The sequence below is a fragment of the Pelodiscus sinensis genome, chromosome 1, assembly GCF_052426305.1.
Source record: "Pelodiscus sinensis isolate ZL-2025 chromosome 1, ASM5242630v1, whole genome shotgun sequence".
Classification (NCBI taxonomy): Eukaryota; Metazoa; Chordata; order Testudines; family Trionychidae; genus Pelodiscus; species Pelodiscus sinensis.
Window position 1 is genome coordinate 349,476,996 of NC_143052.1, and position 25,899 is coordinate 349,502,894.

Consider the following 25,899-nt stretch of genomic DNA (forward strand, 5'->3'; position numbering starts at 1 on the left):
ATTCTAGGACATGACCCCACAGCGAGAGACAGGCCCTGCTCCAGCTGAGATCAAGGCCCCGTTGTGCCGGGCGCTGCGCAGACCCAGCAAGAGACAGGCCCTGCCCCAGCTGAGATCAAGGCCCTGTTGTGCTGGGCGCTGCCCCAAAGTGCTGGCAATCTCAGGAGGAGGAGACAGGCCCGGGGTGATGAAGGCAGTGCCCAGCCCCAGGGCAGGGAAGGGGCCCTGCTGATGAGTTGGGGCCCCGGTCATGCCCGCAGTTTGCACGCAAAATAGAGGTTTATTAGCCCACTGCAAACTCCCACCCTAACTCTTGCTCGAGGCCCAGAGGCGAGTCTCCTCTTCGGAGGCAGCGCTGTCGAGAGACGTGGACAGCTTCCTCCGTCGGGCCTGCATCCTCTCCCGCAGGGTGCACAGGTGGTCCCCGCGGAGCACCACTGCTCTCTCGTATGTGTAGTGATGGTGGGCGTGAGCACGGTGCTGGTGGAACCGGCTCACGGAGCCGGCGCCCTTGGCGGGATGTGCCCCTGACTGCAGGAGCTGAGTTTCCACCATGACCCGGTGCCCACGGTGCTGCAGGCTGGAAGCTTGGACTCTCCTCGAGGTGTCCTGGGTGGCATTTCCTCCTTTCCTATTGGCTGGCCTCCGGCGTGCATCCTGCCAGTCCTGGACTCCCTCTCGAGCCGTGGATTCCCCTTCTCTGCTTCTGGACCGTCTCCTTCTGCCGGTGGGCCTGCCTCGGCTGCTGGATCTCCCGTCTCTGCTCCAAGCCTGGAGCCTCCTGCTGTATTCTCCTCTGGCCCTGCCTCTGGACCACAGGCCTTCCGTCCGGCTCCTGGGCCGGCCTCGGCGGGCCGAAGGGCTGAGCCCCTGGCCACTCTGCTCTCCGGGCCTTGCTCGGGAGGACTCCTGGGGAGATGTCTGGCTGGAGCTCAGGGTTGCTGAGACAGACTGCAAGACCCCTGCCAAGTACTCCTGCTGCTGCAGGCTTTTGGCGCTGGGACATCGGACGGGTCCTGATTTCTCCGCTCTAGCCGGCAGGGGAAGATCAGTGCCTCGGCCTTGAGGTGCATCCGTCCTTGGTGGCCTGGTAGCTCCTTCCACAACAAATTCAGCAGCTACGTGAGCCCTGGCCCCGCAGCTCTCATCCCTCCACTGGCTTTCCTTGGCCGTGTCCCCCAGGTCGCCTGCACGCTCAGTGCCGGCTCCGTCTCTTCTGCCTCCCGTTCCCCAGAGGGCTCTGCTCCTCTCCTGGCTGCGCTCCCAGGCGTACAGCCCATGACGCAGGCCCAGCTTCTTCTCCAGAATCAGCCCGATGACGACCATTTGCTCGTCCAGCTGGCCCGAGGTGAAGGCACCTGCCGTGGCCACGTACCGGGCGGCGCGGCCCTGCGCCCTCGTGGTCCCCAGCTGCCGTGAGTCCGCCCCCTTGAGACTCGTGACGCCTTCGCCTCCTTCTCCCTCCTGAGTGCCTCCTCTGGTGCCCCGGGCGGTGGGGCGGGCTGGGGGTGGTGGCCATGGGGCGGAAGGTCCTGTGGGTGCAGCAGGTGCCCCATTGGGGCCTTGCGCCTTCCCCTCCCGGCACTCAGTCACTCTTTCTGCCCACTCTTGGTATCCGCCGGGCTCTGCTGAGAACCCTGTTCCACCCAGGGAAGTCTCTTCTCTGGGTATGCTGCCCCCATGCCTTTCTCCTTGCATGGCATCTGCAGCGGCCTCTCCAGCTTCTTGGGGCGTCCCATTCCCTGGCAGCTCCCTGGTCTGTGTGGTTGTGGGTGACTCCTTTCTCCCCGCACCTTCTGCCTGCTCCCCGCCGACCCATACCTGGCATCTCCTGACCTCTGCCTGCACGTGGACCTTGGCGCTGAAGGTCATGCCCTTGGAAGACGGAGCAAGTTTCTGAGGGGGCGGCAGGGCTTCATGGGGCGCAGCCACCTGCCCGTCGTCCTGGCCTCGCTGCCCCGCCGACGCCCGGGAGGTGACGCGCTTGAGGAAGCCCAGCATGATTCCGGTGAAGGTGGAGCCCTTCCGTTCATGGGCGAGCTGGTCATGGGACGGTGCTACAGTTGGCCCCCGCGTCTTCGTCTGCCTCATGCCGGTTCCAGCCCTGGGGCCTGTCTCTTCCATGCCACGTCTCTCCCGGGTCTTACTCCTCTCTTTCCAGGCCTGGCTGCTGGCTCCCTCCGCCTCCCAGGCTGCCACGACCTCGCTGTCCCAGTCCCCGACCATCTCCCACTCGCCCTCGGTGCTGAACTGGGAAAGCCCCTCCGCAGACTGGGGGCGCTGCTCCGAGGGTCTGGCCGGCCACTGGCCGCTGGCTGGGGGGTACGCAAGGCTGTCAGCCGAACCTCCTTCTGCTGCATCCTCTCTGGTCGCTGGCTGGAGGGTATGTGCCCAGGTCGGGCCCTGGGCATCCTCTCTGTCCTCAGTGCCAGTGGGACTTTCATACAGGGCAGCCCCAGCTGCATGGCTCAGAATCAGCGACTGGTAGGATGCACCTTGCTCCCCTTTGCAGGTGTCGCTGGACGTGGCCATGTCCCTGGGGCACACGCTCATCTCTAGCTGAGCCCCCGGCATGCCTGACATCCCGGTCTCTTCAGCAGCACATGGAGGGGCCCCAGGTTTCTCCTCATCAGCCGTGGACAGGCCACGGCACATCTCACACTGGCAGTGGATTGCCAGGCTCTGGGACTCTCTAACCAGTCTCTTGCTCGAGGGCCTGGCTGAGGGGAATCCCGGCTGTTCCGTGCCCATGGGGTGGACTCCTTCCCCTGGGGATTCCTGCCTGGGCCCTCCCACCTGGCTCTTCCGGCCCCTCCTGCGCTGCAGCCGGATGTTCATCTCCCGCCGGTGCTCCTGGGCGGCGGCTCTCCCACGCTCGGCTGCCGTGTCGGCGTAGGCGGCCCGGGAGCGTATGACGCAGGGCGGCAGGATGAAGGAGCCCAGGGCCTTCTGCGCCAGGTGGACGTCGAGCCGGTGTGTCACGGCCGGCGGAGGAGCGAGGCGCCCCCGCCCCAGTGAGGGCTTGTCGGGTGCAGGGAGAGAGGCGGCCCGAGCACTTTCTCCGGTGGACCACTCGGAGGCCCTGGACTCGCTGCCCGACAGAGACGATGGAGAGGAAGCAGCCATTTCATCCTTCACTGCCCGGGGGGTGCCCCAGCCCTGCCATCGGTGCTCAGCCGGCAGAGGGCTCGGAGCTGCTGTGTCTCTTGAAAGAGTCGCTGGCTCCCGTATGCAGATAAACTGCCTCTGCCACACAGGAGCACCAGGCCCTGGAGCGTGGGTGGCGGCCTGCCCCTCTAGCTTGCAGCGTGGGCAGTCGAAGCAAGTGCAGTGGCCCATTTCCAGCTGGCCCACGATTTCTGGGGACCGAGGCTGCTTTGCTCCCAAGCCCTGCCGGCTGCGGCTCCGGGCTATTTTCCTGAAGCTGGATTCCAGCTCCCGGGAGATCTTCTTCTCGCTCCAAACTGCCGTCTCCACGGATGCGCGCTGGGAGCGCATGCTGGGGCCTGCTGGCCACGGAGCTCCTCTGTGGTCGTGGATCCTCCGGGGCCTGGAACTTTCCTCAGAGCTGGGCTCTCTCTGTGGTGGGGAAGGCTCGTGGGCCGCTGGATGTGGGGCTTGTCTCTGGGACTCCTGAGACATTCCCAGCACTTTTTTCCCTGGAAAGGCCAGGGTGGATTTCGGCTCTGCCGTGTCCTCTGCAGAGCTGAAGGGGGAGCCCAGGAGTTGCTCTGGGGACAAGAGGCGTGTGGGTCCTGGGGGCCCTTCAACATCACTCGTCTGGGAAGTTTCCTGGCTTCCCCCGCTGCTGCTGCTCCCCATGGCGTGAGGGGGCTCTGCTTCACGGGAGACGGCTTGGCCCTCCTTCATCCCCAGTTCCTGCCAGTGCTGGGACTGGTAGGGGAGGGCTTCCATGAAGTCTGACTGCAGCTTTTCAGGTTGCCCCCCGAAGGGGGCTGCAGGCCCTGGGGAGGGTTTACGGTGGAGATGACGCGGGGTCTGGGTTTGGCCTCTGGGCTCTGCTCCAGGTGGCCGGAATATCCTCAAGGCGTCCTGGATCCTCTTGGGCAGGCCCCATCTGCGCTCCTGGACCAGTCTCCTCATGTGCGACTCCAGGAGCTCTCTGGTTTCCATGCTCAGGAAGAGCAGACTACTGACGGTGAAGCCCCCTTCGGCTGGGGCCTGGTACCACCTCTGGGCCTGCCTTCTGGGCGGCGAGGGGGTGAACGCCCCCAGCGATCGCTGCACCACGCCCGGTAAGCCCCACAGGTGCTGAAGTTTCTTCCTCAGGACGTGGCTCTCCAGACGGTTCCGGGCCTCGTCCGTAAGCAGAAGCGACCCTGCGTGGGGCACTGTGAGTTCGACTGTGCCGGCTCCTGTCAGGGGAGCCGGTTCCCGGTAGCCATTTCTCTCTAGCTTCTCGGCCCCCACACTCTCAGGCAGGCCCTGTTGCAGATCATCTCCCCGCTCACTGATGCTGGTTCCTGCCCAGCGGCTCCGTGAGGGGAGGTCTGCCTGCTTGGCCCCTAGCTGATGTGGCCTAGTATCCCTTTCCCTGCCGGCCTCAGGAAGCTGTGGGCCAGCCGGTGGGACCAAAGCAGCAAACACCCGCAAGGATTCCTGGATCCTCCGGGGAAGGCCCCACCTCCGCTGCAGGATCATCTTCCGCAGGTGCTGCTCCAGGTGGCCTCTCCCGCCCTGGTCGATGAGTGGAGGCTCCTGCTTCAGGATGAGGAGGTGCAGCTCGGTGCGGAAGCGAGGCACGACCGGCGCCGGCCGCAGGGGCTCTGGCGCGAAGGCTCTGAGTGACCGAGCAATGAGTGCGGGCGAGCCCCACGTGTGTTGTAGCCGCTTCTTCCTGACGTGCCGCTCCAGGGCCTCTCTGGCCTCCGGGCCCAGGAAGAGAAGGTCCTGTGCCGAGAACTCGACCTTGGCCTTGTGGTGTGGAACTGGCTGAGGGGGCGCTCCGGGGACCATCCTCCTGAGCGACTGGGTGTAGAGCGTGGCCAGGCCCCAGAGGGCCGTGAGATGTTTGTGGTGCACCATCATCTCCAGGCGGTTGGCATCCTCCGGTTGCATGAAGGGCAGCAGGGGGTTCCTGGTTTCCGGGATCCGGTCTCCGGGTGGGATCAGCTTGGGGAGGGGCAGCTGGGATACGAAGCGCAGCCTTTGCCACGAGCGCCTCACGATAGCGGGGCTGGCGCCCAGCCGGATCTCCACGCATTTCTTTGCCACGTGGAGCTGCAGCCGCTCCTGAGCCTCACGGCCCAGGCTGAGCCGCGGCGGGGGAGCAGCGACCACTCTGAGGGCTTTCGCCATGCCCCTCTCCACATAGGCCGTGCTCTTGTGCCACGGAAGGAGGGGCTCCTGGGTAGCTGTTTCCCTGAGGCCGCGAGGCCTGACCTCTCGAGCTGCTGAGGCTGGCTGGAGCAGCCGCACCGACTCCACGATCCTCTTGGGCAGCCCCCAGCGCCGGTGCATGAGTGTCTTACGCAAGCTGAGCTCCAGCTCCCGTCTGCTGCCCTCGCTGAGGAAGGACAGCTCCGGCTGGAGAATGGCCACGTGGGCCGGCGGAGGGGCTCTGGGCTGGCTGGAGGTCGGGGGGGTCCCTTGCAGGCCCCGTATGGATTTCTGGATGATGAGAGGCAGCCCCCACTCATGCTGTAGCCGCTTCTTCCTGACGTGCCGCTCCAGGGCCTCTCTGGCCTCCGGGCCCAGGAAGAGAAGGTCCTGTGCCGAGAACTCGACCTTGGCCTTGTGGTGTGGAACTGGCCGAGGGGGCGCTCCGGGGACCATCCTCCTGAGCGACTGGGTGTAGAGCGTGGCCAGGCCCCAGAGGGCCGTGAGATGTTTGTGGTGCACCATCATCTCCAGGCGGTTGGCATCCTCCGGTTGCATGAAGGGCAGCAGGGGGTTCCTGGTTTCCGGGATCCGGTCTCCGGGTGGGATCAGCTTGGGGAGGGGCAGCCGGGATACGAGGCGCAGCCTTTGCCATGAGCGCCTCACAACAGTGGGGCTGGCGCCCAGCCGGATCTCCACGCATTTCTTTGCCACGTGGAGCTGCAGCCGCTCCTGAGCCTCACGGCCCAGGCTGAGCCGCGGCGGGGGAGCAGCGACCACTCTGAGGGCTTTCCTCATGCCCCGCTCCACATAGGCCGTGCTCTTGTGCCACGGAAGGAGGGGCTCCTGGGTAGCTGTTTCCCTGAGGCCGCGAGGCCTGACCTCTCGGGCTGCTGAGGCCGGCTGGAGCAGCCGCACCGACTCCACGATCCTCTTGGGCAGCCCCCAGCGCCGGTGCATGAGTGTCTTATGCAAGCTGAGCTCCAGCTCCCGTCTGCTGCCCTCGCTGAGGAAGGACAGCTCCGGCTGGAGAATGGCCACGTGGGCCGGCGGAGGGGCTCTGGGCTGGCTAGGGACCGGGGGGGCCCCTTGCAGGCCCCGTATGGATTTCTGGATGATGAGAGGCAGCCCCCACTCATGCTGTAGTTTCTTCTTCCTGACGTGCCGCTCCAGGGTTTCCCGGGCGCCTGGCGGGAGGAAGGGCAGCTCCTGGTCCATGAACTTGGTCCGGGCTGGGTGGGTGCTGGAAGGCGGCAGGGCAGGGGCGGGGACTGTGCGGAACAGCTTGGCCAGGGACCGGCGGTACAGCGTGGGTAGCCCCCACATGAAGTTCAGATGCTTGTGGCGGAGGTTGAGCTCCACACGATTGGAGGCCCCCGGCTCCAGGAAGAGCAGCTGCCGGCTCCGCCGCTCCAGGGGTCTCTGGCCGGGGCGAATCAGCCGGGGCAGGGGGAGCTTTCCCAGCCGCCGAACAACTTCCTGCGAGCGTTGGGCCCTGCGGGGGATCAGGCCCAACCGGATCTCTACGTTTTTCCGGGCCACATGTCTCTCCAGTAGCTGGCGGCACGTGTCCCAGCTGAGCTGCTGGCTCCATGCAGCTCCCAGGGCCCCGGCTACGGAGACAGGCACTGCTGTGGGGTGCACGAGGGTCCTTCTGGTGGCTGATTTGCTTGGAGCCCTTCTCCCCGACAGCTCCCTGAGAGGCCGGCTGGCCCTTGTGCCTCGCGTGTCCAGATGTGGCCCTGGAGCTGTGGGCGTGAGGCGTGTGAACACCCGCAGGGACTCCCTCACCCGCCGGGGGAGCCCCCACCTCCTCTCGGCCACCCTCCGCCGGATGTGGGCTTCCAGCTCCCTCGCACTGGCCAGGGAAATGGGGGGGATCCCGCAGCTCACACGGAGCTCCCGGGCTGCCAGACGGACCCTCGTCTTGGCTCTGGGGTGCGCAGGCGGCGGAGGCATGAAATGCCCCAGGGATCTCCGCACCAGGCCGGGCAGTCCCCACTCATGCTGCAGTCGTTTCCTCAGGACGTGCCTCTCCAGCAGCTCCCAGTCCCGGTGGGCCATGAAAGGGGCCTCCAAGTGGCAGAAGTCGACGGCCGTGGCCAGGGGCAGCGAGGGGGCGGGGGGCCCGGACATCATCCTGGCGAGCGACTCTGCATACAGGGTGGGGAGGGCCCAGCGGTATTGCATGTACTTGTGCCTCACATTCACCTCCACGCTGGCCGCCTGGTGCCGGAGCGAGGGGCAGAGCTGGTGGCGGGCCAGGGGAGCTTTGCAGCCGGGGCGGATGAGTTTAGGCAGGAGCCAGTCTTTGCGCCCCCGGGCAGCCATTTTCTCAGAGCTCCTCAGCATGGCGGGCAGTGCGCCCAGTCTGATTTCCAAGCTCTTCCTGGCCATGTGGCCCTCAAGCGCCGAGGTCTTTCTGCAGCACTGTGAGCTAGGCGTGGATTCGGACACTCTGGTGGTACCCCGTGAGGGCTGGGCGGGGGCTTTAGCTCTCAGGCGGGGCATTTGGCCTGCTCTCTTCGCCGGGCCTGCGCCCCCTGGAAACCGTCTCCCAGGCAGCAGGGGGCTGAGCTGGGGGCGAGGAGATGCAGCCGGCTTCATCAGCCGCAAGGAATCCTGGATCCTCTTGGGGAGGCCCCATCTCTTGAGGTTCACCATCCTTTCCAGGTGCCGCTCCAGCTCTGTCCTGGAGGCAACGCTCAGGAAGGGAAGAGCCTGTGGCACTATCACCACCGTGGCCGCCCACCGGGCTCTGCGTGAGGTGGCTTTCAGGATGGGGGGCATGAAGCTCTTCAAAGCCTTCTGCAGGGTGTAGGGTAGCCCCAGGGTGTGTTGCAGTCTCTTCACCTGGACGTGCCGTTCCAGGCTCACCCGGACGTCCCTCTGGAGGAAGGGCGTTTCCACTTCGAAAAATTCGATCCTGCCATGCACACGCGGGGCTTCGGAGCTACCCCGCACTGGGGGTCTCATAGCCAGAAACTCCAGAGCTCCTCCTGCAGCCACGGGCGCTGGGCTGTCTCGGTCTGGCTGCCATTTGGCTTCTTGCCCTGGCATCCTGGTCCCAGCCTGGGATGTGGCCACGAACGGCACCCGATCGGGGCGATGCACCTGTCTCTGAGGAGTTGCCTGGGGACTCTGTGCTCTGCCACTGTGCAGGAGAGTCCCTCCCCAACCAGGTGCTGCTTGGCTTGGAGGGAAGGGCTGGAACCGGGCAGGAGCGGGGCCAGGGTACTCCTCATGCCTGGAAGGAAACATCTCGTGCTGCCTGGACCTTGCTCTCAGTTCCCCGGCGAGAAGAGACGACTCATGCTGGCTCAAAGAGTAGCTCTCTGCTGGCCTCCGGCTGTGCAGAAACGGCTCTGGCTGGCTCCGTGGGAACTGCTGCTCCTGCTCCCAGCGGGTACGGGACAGCACGTGCCGAGTGGACAAGAATTTCAGATCCTCTTCCCAGCTGCAAAAAGAGGAGCTCTGGTTCTGCTCCCGGCTGTGAAGGGGTGGCTCCGAGTGACTCGATGAGGAGCTCTGGTCCTGCTCCCAGCTGTGAAGGGGTGGCTCCGAGTGGCTTGATGAGGAGATATGGGCCTGCTCCCAGCTGTGACGGGATGGCCCCGAGTGGCCGGTCGAGGAGATATGGGCCTGCTCCCAGCTGTGAAGGCCTGTCTCTAGCTGACTGGACAAGTATATTCGGTCCTGCTCCCAGCTGTGACGAGATGGCTCCAGTTGGTCAGACAAAGAGCTCTGGTCCTGCTCCCAGCTGTGAAGGGGTGGCTCTGAGTGGCCGGACGAGGAGATATGGGCCGGCTCCCAGCTGTGATGGGATGGCTCCGAGTGGCCGGACGAGGAGATATGGGCCGGCTCCCAGCTGTGACGGGATGGCTCCGAGTGGCCGGACGAGGAGATATGGGCCTGCTCCCAGCTGTGAAGGGCTGTCTCTAGCTGACTGGACAAGTATCTTTGGTCCTGCTCCCAGCTGTGATGGGATGGCTCCGGCTGATGGGCTGAGGAGCTATAGTCCTGCTCCCACCTCTGATGGGATGGCTCTGGCTGGGTGGGTAGGGAGATCCGGTCCTGCTCCTTCCTGTGATGGGCTGGCTCTGGCTGGCTGGTTGAGGAGATAGGGGCCTGCTCCCACCTGTGAGGGTCCGGCTGTGGCTGGCTGGACGAGTATCTTTGGTCCAGCTCCCAGCTGTGACGGGATGGCTCCGGCTGACGGGCTGAGGAGCGATAGTCCTGTTCCCACCTCTGAGGCGATGGCTCCGGCTGGCTGGGCAGGGAGCTCTGGTCCTGCTCCCTCCTGTGACGGGCCGGCTCTGGCTGGCTGGGCAGGGAGCTCTGGACCGGCTCTTGCCCGCGAAGGCGAGTCTCGTGCCCACGGGAGGAACAGCTGAGACATTCTGCCTGCTCCCTGGGGGAGCTCTTGGCCTGGCCCCATGGGCGGCGCTCAGTTTGCAGGCCGCCTGCCTGGCGTTCTGGCGGGGAGCGGGACTTGCGGGGCGGGACGGGGCCCTCTGCCGGTGGAGGGGCCTGGTCGTACACAGGAGACACCCGACAGCGGCACCACGGCAACACGCTGAAGCCTCGCCACGTGGAGCTGTCCAGCAGGCCCCTCCCTTTCGGGCTGGTGGCCGCAGAGGGAGGTGACGCTGGCCTGGCAGGGACCCACGTGCTGGCCCTTTCAGTGTACACCAGCTCCTCAGCTTGCCGGGCTGCCTCGTTGCACAGGGTGCAGTCAGCGTTGTCACACAGCAGCGTGCGGATGGAGCGGCTTCTGGTGGCCCGGCGGGCACGGCTGGGGTGCTCCCGGCCTGGCTGGCTGTAGGGCTGCTTTACCAGCAGCTTCTCCACACCTAAAGCAGACCAGGAGAGAGGGCGTGTGAGGAGAGCCGGGAGCGCAGAGCTGCTGCGTGCCCCGGGCCAGGAGCGACGAAAGCTCCCTAAACATGGGGGAGGGGACCCCCAAAGGCACTGTCCTGTGGCCCTGTCCTCTCCCATTCCCCAGCCCTGAGGCCCCATCCCTGCCCCACCTCTTCTCGCCAAGCCTCTGCCCTGACTCCGCCCATTCCCTCAGGCTCCGCCCATCACCCTGCCCTGTCTCCCTGAGCCTCTGCCCTGACTCCGCCCATTCCCTCAGGCTCCGCCCATCACCCTGCGCTAACTCCCCAAGCCTGTGCCCTGACTCCGCCCATTCTGTCAGGCTCCGCCCATCATCCTGCCCTAACTCCCAGAACCTCTGCCCTGTCTCCGCCCATTCTGTCAGGCTCCGCCCATCATCCTGCCCTAACTCCCAGAACCTCTGCCCTGACACCGCCCATTTTCCCCTGGACCCTACCCCTATATTGTCTTTTCGTCCCAAACCCCGCCCCCTCACCACCGTTTCCCTTTAAGACCTTCCCCTTCCCATGCTTCTCCTCACTTCTTTGCCCCCATTTCTCGCCCTTATGGCTATTGAAAAGTGGGAGGACATAGCCCCCTGAATCCCCCTCACCCTCCCATTCCAGCACCCTGCCCCCAGGCAGCCCTGTCCCGCCACAGCAGGACGTGGCATGCTGAGCGTGTGAGAACCCAGCGTGCCATGAAGCACTCCGCCAGCTCCCCTACCCTCCACTCACTTTTCGCCAGCACAAAGCCATGGAGGCCAACGCTGGCCCAGCCACATGGGGCGGACAATGAGGCCTTGGCCTCTGTCATGGCAAATCCCCCAGACGGACGATGGTTCGTTAGCACCATGTCAGCTCATCCCTGCTCTGCTCAGCCCCTCTGCTGCCCCCTCCCAGGAGACAGGCCAGAGGCCTCATTTGAGGCAGAGGGAAAGGCTTGGAAGAGTCCCTTGGATTTGGACCCTGGGCGCTGGAGCGGAGGGCGAGGCAGGCCCTTACCTTCTCCCTGCTCCTTCGTCCTTCTCCACCAGAGCCTGCTGCCCAGAAGAGCCTGTTGGGGCGAAGGATGTGGCAATGTTAGAAGGCACCATGTTTCCCTCCAGCTCCTGCACTGGCTCCGGCCCTGCCCTGTTCCCCACCTAAGTGTCATTGGGACAATTTTGGGTCTTCCCCTGCTATCGGGGCATCGCCAGACTGGAGCCGCGGCAGGGCAGACAGGCCCGGCTGCTCCCACACGCTCGGCAGCCACATCCCATCAGCGCTTGCTCCCCGAGTGTCTGGGCAGGGGCCCCTTTCTCCAGCCTCCCCGACAGGTCATGGGGGCTCCCCTCAGCCACCCCATGCCCATGGCCAGGCAACCCCAATGAAGGGAATGCCTAGGCCTCCCCTTTCTATTGTGCTCTCTCAGCCCCTTGAATTCCAGGCTGCCTCCTGTTTGTCCTTGGTGTTACAGGCAGTTCAAGAAGCCGAGGCAGTAGGCCAAATATCTGTCCCTGCTCTTCCTTTCTCCTCCCCTGGCCTGCCCTCTCCTCAGGCGGCTGCGAGGCCGGGGCTCTGAGAAAGCTTGTGGCTATGGGAGGGAGCTGGGAGGGTTTATTGGTCACAGCCTAGCTAGCAATTCCATCTATGGGGGAAATAACCTGGCTGTGGGGTCCCAGCTTCCCCGAGGGCAGTGAAATCAATCCCCAGAGCCGGGTTGGTGCCGGGAAAGACTGTGGCCGTGGGGGAGAGCCTGGGCGTTCCTAGCGCTCGCCATGGGGACTTGAAGGAACGGCCGGTGAGTGGAGCCACCAACTCTGTCAGTGGCCATGTCTCCCTCTGTGGATGTGCTACTCCATCCCAATGGGGCCTGGTCATATCACAATACCCCCCTCCCCTCCCACTTCCATGGGGCTGGCTCCAGGCAGACTGTGCTGAGAGCATGGAAAGGCTGCCGAGGGGGTTGAGGGGCCTCCTACCATCCTCGTTCTCCAGGAAAAGCTGCGCTTGGTCTTCCAGGCCATCCAGACGACCAGGGTCAGAAACAGGCAGCTGTACAGCACCCACCAGCTGTGCAAGCAGACACAGAACCAGCTCTGCGCTATCCCTATCCCCGTGTCAAACATGCTGGGGGGCCTGGCTCCGCCGTGGGGAAGGGGGCGGGGAAACGCTGCCCTTCCAGCTGCTGCCTCAGCTGGATCTCTCCTGAGGGCTCTTTGTTCCAAAGTGCATCACAAAGGGCCAGGCCAGGCTGGGGGCTGACCTCACAAAGGGACTGCGGGCACCGGTCCCGCTCCTCCCTGGACCCACGTGGGGACCCACAGACGGAGCGCAAGTCGCCCCGTAACCTGCCCGCGTTATGCGAAGATCGAGGTGCGAGAGTCTCGCTCTACGAGGCAGGTTTCCCGGCCCTGAGGCAGTCCGGGGCTCTTCAGCGAATTCTCGCTAACTTATCCCGCCCTGCTCGAAGGAGGGCACAGGACTGGGTGCTACTCCAGCACCGTCCATGCCCGCCGCAACACAGAGCCAGGGTAGAACTCGCCCTCTTCCATGCCACCGTTTGAGTTAGAGGGTTGAGACAGTCCGAGGCTGTTTCCACCCTGGTAGCAGGACTCCCCCAGCACCTGTCAGGCAAACCAAATTCCCCTTCATCAGGCAGCGTTTCTCTCTCCACGTTGGAGCTTGGTGTGTAAGGAGCCGGTCGTCTTGTCCCCTCATGTGCTGGTCTGGTCTGGAGCAGACACCACTACACACACGCACCTCCCCCCGGTGTGCTAGCTCTGCGCAGGCGCTGAGCTGGACGCACTCAGGGTCGGCTTTTTGCAAGTTGGGGGTGACTCGGAAGCAGGCGATGCCACTGTTGACGCACAGTGCCCCCCCTCTACTCCTTTGGCCCACGGTGCGGGGCCAGGAGCTCAGCCCTGGCTTTGGAAATGCTGCCTCAGCCAAGCGCTAGGTGGCAGCCATGTTTGCAGAGTCCTTCCTCAGCCACGGGCAGGTCCTAATGCCTTCTCCCGAGGGGTCACCTGGTGCCCAGCTGCCTGGCCCTGCAGCCCAGGGATGCATGTGGCCGGCTCCGCATGGCGACGGTGGAGCTAGCCATTGTCGGCACATTCGTTATAATGGTCCCCACCCCACACGCACAGCCTGGTGCCAGCCGGCCAGTCCGTGTCCCAAGGGGTGCACCCAGTGCACTCGCTATGGTCGCTAACACCCCACAGACCCCCAGGGGGCATCTCAGCTCTAACAGCTGCTCCCCAAGGGCTACACCCCCCCTGGGCGAGCCCTAAATGGGAAGCGTGCCAAGCCCAGAGGGCGGCAGGACTCTGTGTCGCATTCGCCCTGCGGCCCTGAACACTGGGGCTGAGCCCTCACATTGCAGGGGCAGGGGTTGTTCACACTTAATCTGGAGTGACTCCCCCCTTTTCCCCCCCCCGCTCAGGGACTCACATGCCCCTTCCTCGTGCCCTCGCACCCACCCGGACGCATTCTCCAGCCCCGCTGTTGGGGCCTTGGGCCAGGTGAGGCTGTGGGCCTGAAATGGTGCTAGATACACAGAGGCAAGGCAGGGATGCTGGGGAAGGGCAGAACAAGGAAGGGCACCATCCTGGTTCCATGCCCGCAGCACCGGGCATGTTCTCCCTGCTCTCCAACAGCCCTGTGAGCCTGGACCACAGCATCCTTGGCCCAGAGCCTCTGTCATGCCCACAGTCAGCTGCCTGGCTTCTCATCCCCTGCCAGCAATCTGCCTCTCAGTGTCCCCGAGCAGAACAGCCACGTCCTGAAAGGTTTTCCTTGTGACCAACCTGGCCGAAATCAAATTTAGCCTCCCTGCAACTCTTATCACATAGATCTGCTTTGGAAAACAACGGAGGGGGGATAGCCACTCCAGCTCCAATCAGCCTCAGACCCAGGTCTGGTTCCAGATTTCGCCTCTGGGCCCCCTCTGTCTAGCTGTCTAAACCACAGCTCCAGATCCAAACCCAATCTGGTTCAAAAATCGAGACACCTATTGGGAAAAAAAATGCTTTCTAAAAAGGTACAATGACACCGGAACACACACCAGGACAGAAGGGGACCCATTGGTTGATCCCAAAGACGAAAGGTACGTTTTCCCTACTGAATGTGTGACTACACATTTTTAAAGTTACAGGCTAACACAGCTGCACCTTTGAGGGTGTGTCTACACTTATTTTGAAGTAACAAGGGGAGTGTCCACATTCCCACACCTGTTCTTTCAGAATAATAACTGCCGCCTGTGAAGAGGAATAAACTTACTTTGAAACAGTTATTTTGGGAGTTGTTATTTCAAAATAACTTATTTCTAAATAACCTGGCAGTGTTGACATAGTCTGAGATGTTGACACCATTATTTGACCTGCATGGAGTTGAACCATCGTCTGCAAAGCTGTAAAGAGCTCTCTGATAACTGTGAAATCCAAAGAGAAAGTCATCCGCGAATAAACCAATGTGGGCAGTGGTTGCTATTAGAAGTCAAGAATTTGCCAAAAAAACCCACCTGCAGTCGTATTGATGGACCTCAGTTTTGAGCGAAATTAAAGCTTGCACACATATAAAAGCTATACCACTCTAAAAATACTGGTATGGAGCAAATACCCCCCCGCCCCACACACACACATTTGGGGAGAGCAGACCCTCAGTAGGCAAATGCTGACATTTTTAATGGCAAACCTGGTACATATGTACAGGAAAGAGCAAATGCAGATAAGATAGAGTCCATCTGCCTTGGAGAGATCACAAAGCTGATAGCTTTCTACACCAGTGATGGAAAATCAAACAGCAGAGGAGCAAACTGCAAACATAAGAAAGCTCAGTAGGTTATTTCACTTTCTAAAAAGGAAGCAGAGAGGCCTCTATGACTCAGAGAGATAGTTGTTCAGAGAGTCCTGCATAAATTGTGTACAAATAAGCTAATGGAGGGGTCATGTGTTCATAATCCTGATGTTAACTCCAAACTCCATAAATATCTGCAGGGTATAAACAGCAAAGGCATAGAATCATAGACTCAGAGGGTGTGTCTAGACTACATGGCTCCATCAACAGAGCCATGTAAAGTAGTTTACCTGACATAGTCAATGAATCAGGGATTTAAATAATCCCCGCTTCATTAAAACAAAAATGGTTGCTGTGCTGTGCCAACAATCAGCTGATCCGGCACAGCGCGGCAGTCTAGACGCGGATCGGTCGACAGGGGAACCCTTTGTCGACCGCACCCTTATGCCTCATGAAACGAAGTTTACAGGAGTGGTCGACAATGGTTTCCCTTCTGCGTCTAGACTGCCCTTCTGCATCTAGACTGAATCTAGACTTTCCCGATCTGCGTCTAGACTGCCGCGCTATGCCGACAATCAGCTGATCCGGCACAGCACGGTGTCCATTTTTATTTTAATGAAGCGGGGATTATTTAAATCTCCGCTTCAATGACTATGTCGGGTAAACTAATTTACATGGCTCCATCGAGGGAGCCATGTAGTCTAGACACACCCACAGAGCTGATAAAGACCGCAGGAGGTCAAAGTCTGTGGATAAATGTCAGGAAGGCAAAATTAGGACTTAATATGGCACCCTTTTCCAGAGAGTGAGCAACAGGAACTTTGCTGTTAACTAGGGCCGTGTCCACACTCAGGGGTTCTTTCGAAAAAAGTACCCTTTTTTCGAAAGAACTTCCCCTGCGTCCAGACTCAAGCCGCGTTCTTTCGAAATTAAATCGAAAGAACGCGGCTTTTCTTTCGACGGCGGTAAACCTCGTTTCACGAGGAAGAACGCCTTTTTCGAGGGAGATCCATCGAAAGAACGTGAGTCTGGACGGGGGGAGCCCTTTCTTTCGAAAGAATTGGCCTCCAGGAACAAGCCCTGGTGGACAATCTGGGCCATGGGTTGCACGTCTGTGGTTCCTGGCTGCAGCCATTCCTTAAAGGGACAGGCGCACCCTCACAGCCACTTGTTGCAGACAAGGAGCCAGAGCACACGGCGACCTTGCTGCAGCATGTCACAGCCCCAAGAGCGTCCTGGCCCTTCCTCCGAGCCTTCTGGGGACCCAGACAAGGGCTCCAAGCGCCGGGCACCATCCTGGTCCGGCGCAGAGATCAAGAGCCTGCTGGAGCTGTGGGGAGAGGAGGAGGCCTTACAGGCCCTCAAAAGCCGGCGGCGAAATGCCGACATTTATGGCCGCATGGCTGAAGCCCTGGCCCAGAAGGGCCACTACCCCCGCACCCAGGACCAGGTGCGCTCCAAAGTGAAGGAGCTGCGGCAGGGCTACGCCAAAGCCAGGGAGGAGAGCTCCCGGTCTGGGGCAGCCCCCCACTACTGCCCCTACTACCCAGAGCTGGACCAGATCCTGGGTGGCAGTGCAGAAGCACGCACACCACGAAGGTTCGTGCAGTCCGGACTGGCAGACCCGGTGGTGGACGCTCCAGAGCGGGAGCTACAGCACTCTGGAGACGGGGACATGGGCCCAGAGGAGGAGGACACCGAGGAGACGGCAACCCTCACCCTGGAGCCAGTGACCCAGACCTCTGAGGCCTCCCAGGCGTCATCTGGCGCGGGAGAGGAAGCAGCAGGTGAGTACAGTGAGGTTGTGTCACACCCGGGGGGGGGGAGGTAGGTGGGTGGGTGCACAGTGGGTGATGCACAAGGGAAACCTGTCATGCTCAGGCTGATGCCCAGGTCACACACACACACACACACACACACACAGTGTGACCTTCAGAATGTGTGCTTCCCCTGTCTCAAGGGAGAGGGCATGCCCTTTTGGACAGCTGTTGCACACATGACTGATTGTGATAGAAATGTAGCCGTGTCACTCTGATCTGAAGAAGTGGGTCTGGCCCTGGAAAGCTCATCCCCTAATAAACCATCCTGTTAGTATTGTAAGTGCTACAGAGTCCAGTTTATAGGACTGATTGTGTCTTCTTCTTTTCCTCCACAGCCGGACCAGCCGTGGAAGAGGGCCGCAGCACCCCAGCCCCACCTCCATCTCCATCTCCACCTCAGAGACATGGGAGCCGCAGACACAGGCGTGTCTACGCCGACATCCTCCGGCAGCACGTCGAGGCTGTGCAGGAGCAGAATGCCATCCTGCTACGGAGGGCGGAGGCAGAGGAGCGGTGGCGTGATCGGCTCATGAATGAGCTGGTCCTGCAGCGCACGGTGCTGTACGCCACCCTGAGGGAGGTCAGCGGCTTGCCTGCTGCTGTGCCAGGTCCTGCTCCTCCAGCACCCCATGACCCCACCCCACCAAACCCCCCTTCCACAACAGCAGCCCTTTCCCCCCTTGGACCTCCCTCTCCCCCAGCCCCCCCAGCTCCCCAGCCCCTCTCTCCCCCTGGCCCTCCTCTCCCCCAGGCTTCCACGTCCCAAGAGCCCCCCAGCAGCCAGCCAACCGACAGGTACATCACCCGATCCCGTAGCCGGGGAGCACCCCAAACACGAGGCCCAGGCAGGAAAGGGAAATCTGCCAAGCCCCGTTCAACCTGATCCCCTTCCCCCCTCCAGGTTTCCAGTCCCCTTCCCCCCTCCAGGTTTCAATGACCCCCATCACCCCACTTATTAAGCACACACAAAGGGTTAAAGGAACTGTTTGTTTATTGTATATAGTTTGGCAACAACAAAAATGAAAAAAATTTTTGTTCTTTTGCCACATTGTTGGATAATATGTACAAAATTTTAAATAAGTAAAGAGAACATTTTATTTTGAAACACACCCTGGTGTAAGTGATGTGTCCAAACTGGGTCAGGAGATGGGTTGTGGAGGGAAGCTTCTATTGGGGGCCAGGGCCCAGTCCCCAGGCAGAAGCCCCTCAGTGCACTCAGTGGCCTCCACTGGAGAATTGCTCCCGGAGGGCCTCCCGGATGCCAACTGCAGACCGGTGAGCCTGGCGGATGGCAGCTGTCCGGGGCTGGGCAAAGAGCCTCTCCTGGCCATCAGCAGCTCTCCCCCACCCTGGTAGGAAGGCCTCCCCTTTCCTCTCCACGAGGTTATGGAGGACGCAACACGCGGCCACCACCTCGGGGATGTTGGTCTCCCCCATGTCGAGGCGTGTGAGCAAGCACCGGAATCTGCCCTTTAAACGTCCAAACGCACATTCCACCTGGTTGCGAGCCCGGTTAAGGCGAGCATTAAACTGCTCCTTGCTCACATCCAGGTGGCCGGTGTAGGGCTTCATCAGCCACGGCATCAGGGGATAGGCGGCATCGGCCACTATGCACACCGGCATGTGCACATCCCCAACCGCAAACTGGCGATGGGGGAAAAGTGTTCCTGCCTGAAGCCTCCGGTACAGGTACGAGTTTCTGAAGATGCGGGCATCGTGTGCCCGCCCTGACCACCCAACACAAATGTCTGAAAACTGTCCACGATGGTCGACCAGGGCCTGGAGGACCATAGAAAAGTAGCCCTTTCGATTGATGAATTGGGCTGCTCGATGGGGCGGTGCACGGATGGCAATGTGTGTCCCATCGAGCGCTCCTCCGCAATTGGGGAAGCCGAGGGCAGCAAAGCCGGCCATGACGCTGTCCAGATCCGGTAGACAGATGAGCCTGTTGAGCAGCTCCGAATTGATGGCCCTCACCACCTGCAGAACGAGACAGACAACAAAGTGTTAGAAGGGGTGCCTTATGTCTTAGGAGGAGAACCCACCGCCCACCTTCCCTCTCAAACAGCCCGGGAATCCCCTCCTCAGAACCCCCCCCCCCACAATTCAGGGTGAGTGGAGGAGCTCCCTCCCACTCCCACTCCCACTCCACTTGGCCCTTCCTGACAGTCTCCCTTCCCCCCACCCCAAACTGTGACTGTCCCCAGACATTGACTTACCTCCATCAAGACGGCCCCGACAGTAGATCTCCCCACGCCAAATTGGTGTCCCACGGAGCGGTAGCTGTCGGGGGTTGCCAGCTTCCAGAGGGCAATGGCGACCCTCTTTTCCAGGGGGATGGCGGGCCGCAGGTGGGTGTCTTGCCGTTGCAGAGCAGGGGCGAGCCAGGTACAGAGCTCCTGGAAAGTGGTCTTTCTCATGCGGAAGTTCCGTAGCCAGTCTTGGTCATCCCAGATCTCCATCACGAGCCGGTCCCACCATTCAGAGCTGGTGTCAAACCTCCAAACACGCCTGTCCACGAAAAAGTTCGGAGGCAAGGGCAGTGTGGCTGCTGGACGGGGGAACCCCTCGTCCCTCTGGTCTGGGTCCAGCTCGGGAAGGAGCCTCATGATTGTCTCACGAAGATGCAGCAACAGCTGCAGTATGGTGGTGTGGGGCCATCGCCTGCCCAGGGGCAGCTCTGGCTCCATGCCACAAATAAGGGTCTGCAAGCAGAAAAACCTCAAAAGAAAAAAGCTGCTGGGGTGTCCCAGGAAGCTGAGCACTCCAAACAAGCACTGCAATGCCTTGCAAAATTCCTCAAGGGACAGCAAAGGCAGCTGCAGGAGCAGAGCAACGGGTGTTCAGGAGTGTCCCTCTCACCACGCGTCTCTGCAAAGGGCAGGCAGGCAGCACCCGGAAGGAAATGCTGCCCCCATGCCCTGGCAGAAGCAGTTCCGGGTGGCTTTCAATTTCGAAAGAGCGTCCGGCAGTCTGGACGCTCTTTTTCGAAATAGCGGATCGATCTTTCGATCCGCGCATTGTAGTCTAGACGCGCTCTTTCGAAAGAGCCTCTTTCGAAAGATGCTTTCGAAAGAGGCTCTTTCGAAAGAAGCCTGCAGTCTAGACATAGCCTAGGGGACGACTCTCCCAAAAGAAGTCCTGAAAGCCCCATCGTGTAAAACTTTTAAATGCAGATGGTGTCAACGCAGTCGGAACCAATCCTGCATTCGCAGAGAGAGAGAGGATGCCCTGAAAGTGTTTTCTTTTTCTAACTTCTGTGATTCAGGGCCTGATCCTCAGCTGAAGTAAATGGCTGTGTCTACACTGGGCCACTTATTCCGGAAAATCAGCCGCTTTTCTGGAATAAGCTGTAAGCTGTCTACACTGGCCCTTGAATTTCCGGAAAAGCAACGACGCTCTACTGTACAAAATCAGCCGCTATTCCGGAAAAGCTATGCTGCTCCCACTCGGGCATAAGTCCTTATTCCGGAACACTGTTCCGGAAAAGGGCCAGTGTAGACAGCCCAGTAGTCTTTTCCGGAAAAAAGCCCTGATTGCGAAAATGACGATCAGGGTTCTTTTCCGGAAAAGCGCGTCTACATTGGCCACAGATGCTTTCCCGGAAAAAGGGCTTTTCTGGAAAAGCAGCCTGCCAATGTAGACGCTCTTTTTCTAGAAATACTTCTAACGAAAACTATTCTGTTTTAAGCATTTCCGGAAATTCATGCAAGTGTAGACACAGTCAATCAGTATACAGATTGGACCTCCACGGACCCTTAGGACTTGACCAACCCTGGACGAGGGATTTTGCCAGAGATCTTCTGCAAAAACTTCTTGTGCAAAAATGCATCCACACTACAAAAGCACATCGCAAAAGTGACGTGCTTTTGCACAAGAGAGCGTCCACACTGCATGGATGCGCTTGCGCAAGAAAGCTTTGATTCCCATTCACAGAAAGGTCATCAGAGCACCTGTGCTTTTTCTGACAGGCTCTTTTTGTGCAAGAAACCCCTGTTGAGCATCCACACATGCCTTTTTGGGCAAGAACTCTTGTGCAAAAAGGAGTTATTCCTTGTAGAAAGAGGTATACTTACACCGCAAAAGCCCTCTGTTCTGCCGTTTTACTGTAAATGTTCTTGCGTAAAAGCACGCTTGAGATGAGGACGCGCCGTGGGTTTTTGCGCAAAACCCTGTAGTGTAGACATAGTCATAGACAGATTGTTATTACATGTTACATATAGGCTACTTGAAAGTAGGAATAAGAAATCCTCCGGAAAAGGCTTTATTTTCCGGAGAATAATGTCTAGACTGGCGTTTTTCTCCGGCTTTCCCCCAAGCCGGAAAAAAGTGGCAGCCATGTTAATGCAAATGCCGCAGGGGATATTTAAATCTCCTGCGGATTTGCCTATTCCAAAGTCTACATTAGCATCCCTTTTCCGGAAAGGTGTGCCAATGTAGACACAGCCATAATGAATCCACAGGACCTCTGCCATATTCGGTGCATAGAGTGGACAGTGCTCTCTTCTAATCAAATCTGAGAGAGGTAACTGTTAGTCTGTAACTTTAAAAAGGAGCAGTCCTGTGGCACCTTAGAGACTCACAAAAATGTATAGTATCATGCGCTTTCTTGGGTAAGACCCACCAGCTCATCTGATGAAATGGGTCTTACCCCACAAAAACTCATGATACTATATATTTTTGTTAGTCTCCTAGGTGCCACAGGACTATGTGCAGTATTCAAAATCTGATTTCTCTGCTGTACTACACAATTTAATTTAAGATACGCAACTCCAGCTACAAGAATTGCATAGCTGCAGTCGATGTACCTTAAATTAATTTTTCCGGCATCCCCACTTCAGGAGATTGATGGGAGAAACTCCCGTCAACTACCCTTACTCCTTGCCACCTTGTGGAGTACCGGGGTTGACAGAGGATGCCATCAGAATTTGATTTAGAGGGACCTTACTAGACCCACTAACTCAAACACCAGAAGATCAATCTGCAGAGTGTCAATCTTTCCATAAGTATAGACAAGGTATTGGCTCCCTGGCCTTATTCAAACACTGCAATAAAGACACAGCAATTAATTTTCTCAGAGATCAAGGTAAAAAGTATCCCCTACTTTAGGGTGACCAATTGCAGACACCTAGGGTACTTAGCACTAGGCAACACTTCATGGATTCAAAACACAGTTCAAAGTGATGGCCAATCAGACCCCAGGTCTCAGATCAGGTACCCAAAATCTGAGGATCACACAATTAGTGACAAGTTCAGTTTAAGTGACTTTCCCAGCAACAAATGGGCAGTCTGTGGCAGAGTTAGAGACGGAATCCAGTTCTCCTGGGCAGCATTCAATTGCTTGGCCTATGAAATGATGTAATATAACAAGGTTTCTGGGGACAGAGCTGAGAGGGTCAAATCAGGGCAAACTGCTTAGAAACAGGACTACTTTACAACCCAGGACTGAGGGTCCTTCCCTATAAGGCACCAAACCCAGTCACAAAGAGCACTTCTGTTTGTCAAACTGGCCAGCAGGAAGTCACACCAGCAATCCCGTTATATACTCCAGCTTTTCCTGTGCCGCAACCAGTGCCATCTCTTACACTGATGAGAGGTTATGAAAATCAATCTCCCCAAATCCAAACAGGTTCTTCCAATCCCAAAGGACCAGCCACATTCCCTGGTCAATGTATACCTCAGATCTTACCCAAATGAGCATGCTGTGCCAATCCTTTTAGAATCTAAAATCTAAAGGTTTATTAGTGAAAGAAAGAAAGAAAGAAAGAAAGAAAGAAAGAAAGAAAGAAAGAAAGAAAGAAAGAAAGAAAGAAAGAAAGAAAGAAAGAAAAGTGTGTCTACACTGCACGCTAAACTCGAAATAAGATACGAAATTTATTGCGTATCTTATTTTGATTTTATTTTGAAATAGGCTGTGCCACAATTAAGCACATCTACACAATGCCATATTCTGAAATAACACACTATTTTGAGACATCCCTTATCGCTCACGGAACAAGGTTTACAGGGATACTGAAATAGCACGTCCACTATATTTTTCAATAACGGACGCTTCCAAAAGACATAGGGTAGCTATTTTGGGATATCTCTGGTATCCCAAAATAGCCTTGCAGTGTAGATGTACAGAAAGAAAGAAAGAAAGAAAGAAAGAAAGAAAGAAAGAAAGAAAGAAAGAAAGAAAGAAAGAAAGAAAGAAAGAAAGAAAGAAAGAAAGAAAGAAAGAAAAGTTTGAGAGTAGAATTGTTAAAGAAATAACATTAGATACACCCATCACAATGTTCCTGGGGCAGCCTTGTAGCATAGATGGAATAAACTGCTATCTTAAAAGTCTCTGGAGTACATCCTGTGTTATGATGGGTCCACAGTCCTTCCCGTCCCTCTGTTCATAGCAAAGACGCTTCAGAAGTGATGAGCTGGAATGAAGACATATGGAGGAACCTGTAGGGCCTTTTTTATAACCTTTCCTATGTGGAATGAGTCCCGTTGTTCTCACCGTGTGACCATACCTCCCAAAATGGAGTTTGTCACATGGCAAGTCACCTGTCCATGTCCTTTTTAGGCAAGTGGCCACGGGGTGCATGACTGACTGCAGGTTAACAGCAGAATTCCTCAGATGTATATTGGCAACCCTTAAGGTTCATCGTCAGTCAAGTACCGGTACTCACAATATTGGTGGGGCCTGTTGATCTCTCCCAGAAGCAAACATCTGAAATACTCACTTGGCCCACTTTGTACAACATTTGGGGCAAACACACCACAATGGGTGTCACAATGTTTTGCATGTTCATATCAAAAATCCAGGAATGTCACAGATGGTCTTCTCTCTTCCTGCAGTTTAGAAGCTTCCAACTTCTATCACAAATGAAGCAGGAGTCCTATAGACAAAAGCCTCATTCATTAGACTACCGTGGGTCATCTCCAAAGTAGATCCAGGCTGTGCAATGAGACTATGTCTACACAGTGAGTTTTTGCGGAAGAAAATATGCTAAGGAGGGACTCATTAGCAAAAGTTGTGACATCATTAGCATATTTTCTGCTGTTTCTTTTTGCGCAAGAGGTTTTTGCACAAAAAGAATCAGTATGGACTTTTTTTTGTGTGCAAAACCCCTGTTTTGTGTAAGATCCTTATGCCTCTCTGGGACAGGCATAAGGATCTTATGCAAAACAGGATTTTTGTGAAAAAAAAACCCTGTCCACACTGATTCTTTTTGTGCAAAAAAGCCCCTTGCGCAAAAAGAAATGGCAGAAAATATGCTAATAATGTCACGACTTATGCTAATGAGTCCCTCCTTAGCATATTTTCTGCCGCAAAAGCTCGCAGTATAGACGAAGCTTCCTTGAGGCAGGAGGCAAGTAGCAAAACCAGTATGTGATGTATCCTCTTGCTGAAATTTTCCCCACAAGGTTAGTCTGAGGAAGACACAGAGCATGGAAAATTCCGGTCCAGATGATTTCAATTTGGAAACGTTACAACAGTGTCAGGCAGTCTTAATAATAACATGGTGGCGTCTGCAAGAAACATCACTTATGGGTCAATAGCAAGGAATGAACTTGGGCCAGTCAAACCCAAATACTTCTACCACTTCATCTCCATGAACAGCTGTATTTGCAGTTACTGCTAGAGTGGTACCCAGTACATTACACTGCATCCGAGCTGTCATTTAGATGCTATATGTAAATCCCAAAATAATGCTTCACAGGGATTTTTAAAAGTGAAATGTCGTCTATTTCCCGTTCAAAATTCCTGAGCTCACCACAGATTGGACAGCCAAGCTCCCTGTGCAATTTCAGAAAGGAAATCAGTGCCAGAGGAGATGGACAGATTTCCAAACCTCAGCTGAAGGAGGAGATCCAGGCAGCAGATTCTCCTATTCCAAATTTTCGTTGATTTCATGTGATGAACCAAGTTTCACAGGACGAGCCTGAAATGCACTTGGCTCTTATGATGACTGTGCATCAGCCTGATTGGAATGTACCCAAATCGCTAAAAATAAACATAGATGCACCCAGTTCTGCCCTCAAAGGCAGTTATGAGATTCCCTTTGTGTGACTGAAGTTGCCCCAGACAAAACCAAAGCAGACTCTGGTCAAATGGGAGGGGCATTAGGGAACTGACAATTCTCAGATACTGTGGGGATGATTGCCAGACAGGACGGAAGAAAGGATGAAGGAAAAAGATGGTCAACCAGCAAAGCCTAGCTCACCCAGGGAGTATGTCTACACTACAGCATTTTGTCAGACAAGCCGCCGTTTTTCCAACAAAACTTGAGGAACGGTTACACTGAAACTGCATTCTTCCACAAGAAAACTAAAAGAACAAAGGTTTTTTTTCTGGCATTGGTAATCCTTATTCTACGAGGAAGAAGCCTTTTTCTGAAAGCTCTTTCGGAGAAAGGCGTGTGTGAACAGGGAAGAGGGAATTCTTTCGGAAGGAGAGGAGAGAGGAAAAAGCACAGGTGTCCTGGTGGCCATTCTGTCCACAGCAATCGCAGTTTACATGCGAGAGAGCGTCCATTCAATCTGGATGCTCTCTTTCGAAAAAGCAGATCGCTTTTGCAGTGTGGATGCTCTCTTTTAGAAGTTTTTTTGGAAGATCTCTTCCAAAAAAAGCTTCTTCCAAAAGAAGCCTGTAGTCTAGATGTAGCCCCAGAGAGAACTTACAACTGCCCCATCAGAAATAATGTGATTATTTTGTGTCTTGATTGATTTTTTATTTGGAGCAAAGTTATATAAAAGGTTTTAGTAGCTTTATGATCTCCCTGCAAAGCCTGAACGCTCATTTCTCAAACCTTCATGGTTGGGAGGAAAAAGGGATTTGTGTTTCTAAATTGCTGATTAAAGATGAAGGGAAGAAAAGAAATTTAGAATTGCAGCCATCTGCAAACTTGGCGGCACTGCCATGGCTTCCTGAAATGTCAGACAAAAAATGACAGATGTGGAGTCAGTTTAGCATGGCCGGCATCTGAAAACAGCCTGCCACAATACACGTTTTCATCCGCTGCTGAGGGCAAGGGAGGGGGGTCACTTCCTTGTGTACATTTACAGGACAGCAGATACTAAATAGGGTTGATGTACGGAGGGAA

The 25,899-nt window shown here is 57.3% G+C and overlaps 2 protein-coding genes across 2 annotated transcripts; one reads left to right on the forward strand and one right to left on the reverse strand.

Annotated features, from left to right (window-relative positions):
- Positions 1-260: 260 nt before the first annotated feature.
- On the reverse strand, positions 261-12,397 carry LOC112546353 (uncharacterized). The gene is made up of 3 exons (XM_075919700.2): positions 12,182-12,397; positions 11,223-11,274; positions 261-10,193 (listed from the first exon to the last, which is right to left on the reverse strand). Exons 1-3 carry the CDS (start codon positions 12,326-12,328, stop codon positions 307-309), a joined length of 10,086 nt encoding a protein of 3,361 aa, XP_075775815.2. The 5' UTR covers positions 12,329-12,397; the 3' UTR covers positions 261-306.
- Positions 12,398-16,209: 3,812 nt separating this feature from the next.
- On the forward strand, positions 16,210-17,749 carry LOC149526011 (uncharacterized). Its single transcript, XM_089779239.1, has 2 exons — positions 16,210-16,783; positions 17,152-17,749. Exons 1-2 carry the CDS (start codon positions 16,210-16,212, stop codon positions 17,697-17,699), a joined length of 1,122 nt encoding a protein of 373 aa, XP_089635365.1. The 3' UTR covers positions 17,700-17,749.
- The last annotated feature ends 8,150 nt before the right edge of the window (positions 17,750-25,899 follow it).

What these genes read in the sequence shown, in the direction of transcription:
- LOC149526011 (XM_089779239.1), top strand. Translation starts at nt 16,210, where the DNA reads ATGTCACAGCCCCAAGAGCGTCCTGGCCCTTCCTCCGAGCCTTCTGGG. An exon ending in CGCGGGAGAGGAAGCAGCAG is followed by an intron (nt 16,784 to 17,151) that starts GTGAGTACAGTG and finishes TTTCCTCCACAG; the next exon opens with CCGGACCAGCCGTGGAAGAG.
- LOC112546353 (XM_075919700.2), bottom strand. Translation starts at nt 12,328, where the DNA reads ATGTTTGACACGGGGATAGGGATAGCGCAGAGCTGGTTCTGTGTCTGC. An exon ending in TTTCCTGGAGAACGAGGATG is followed by an intron (nt 11,275 to 12,181) that starts GTAGGAGGCCCC and finishes TCGCCCCAACAG; the next exon opens with GCTCTTCTGGGCAGCAGGCT. An exon ending in GACGAAGGAGCAGGGAGAAG is followed by an intron (nt 10,194 to 11,222) that starts GTAAGGGCCTGC and finishes GGTCTGCTTTAG; the next exon opens with GTGTGGAGAAGCTGCTGGTA.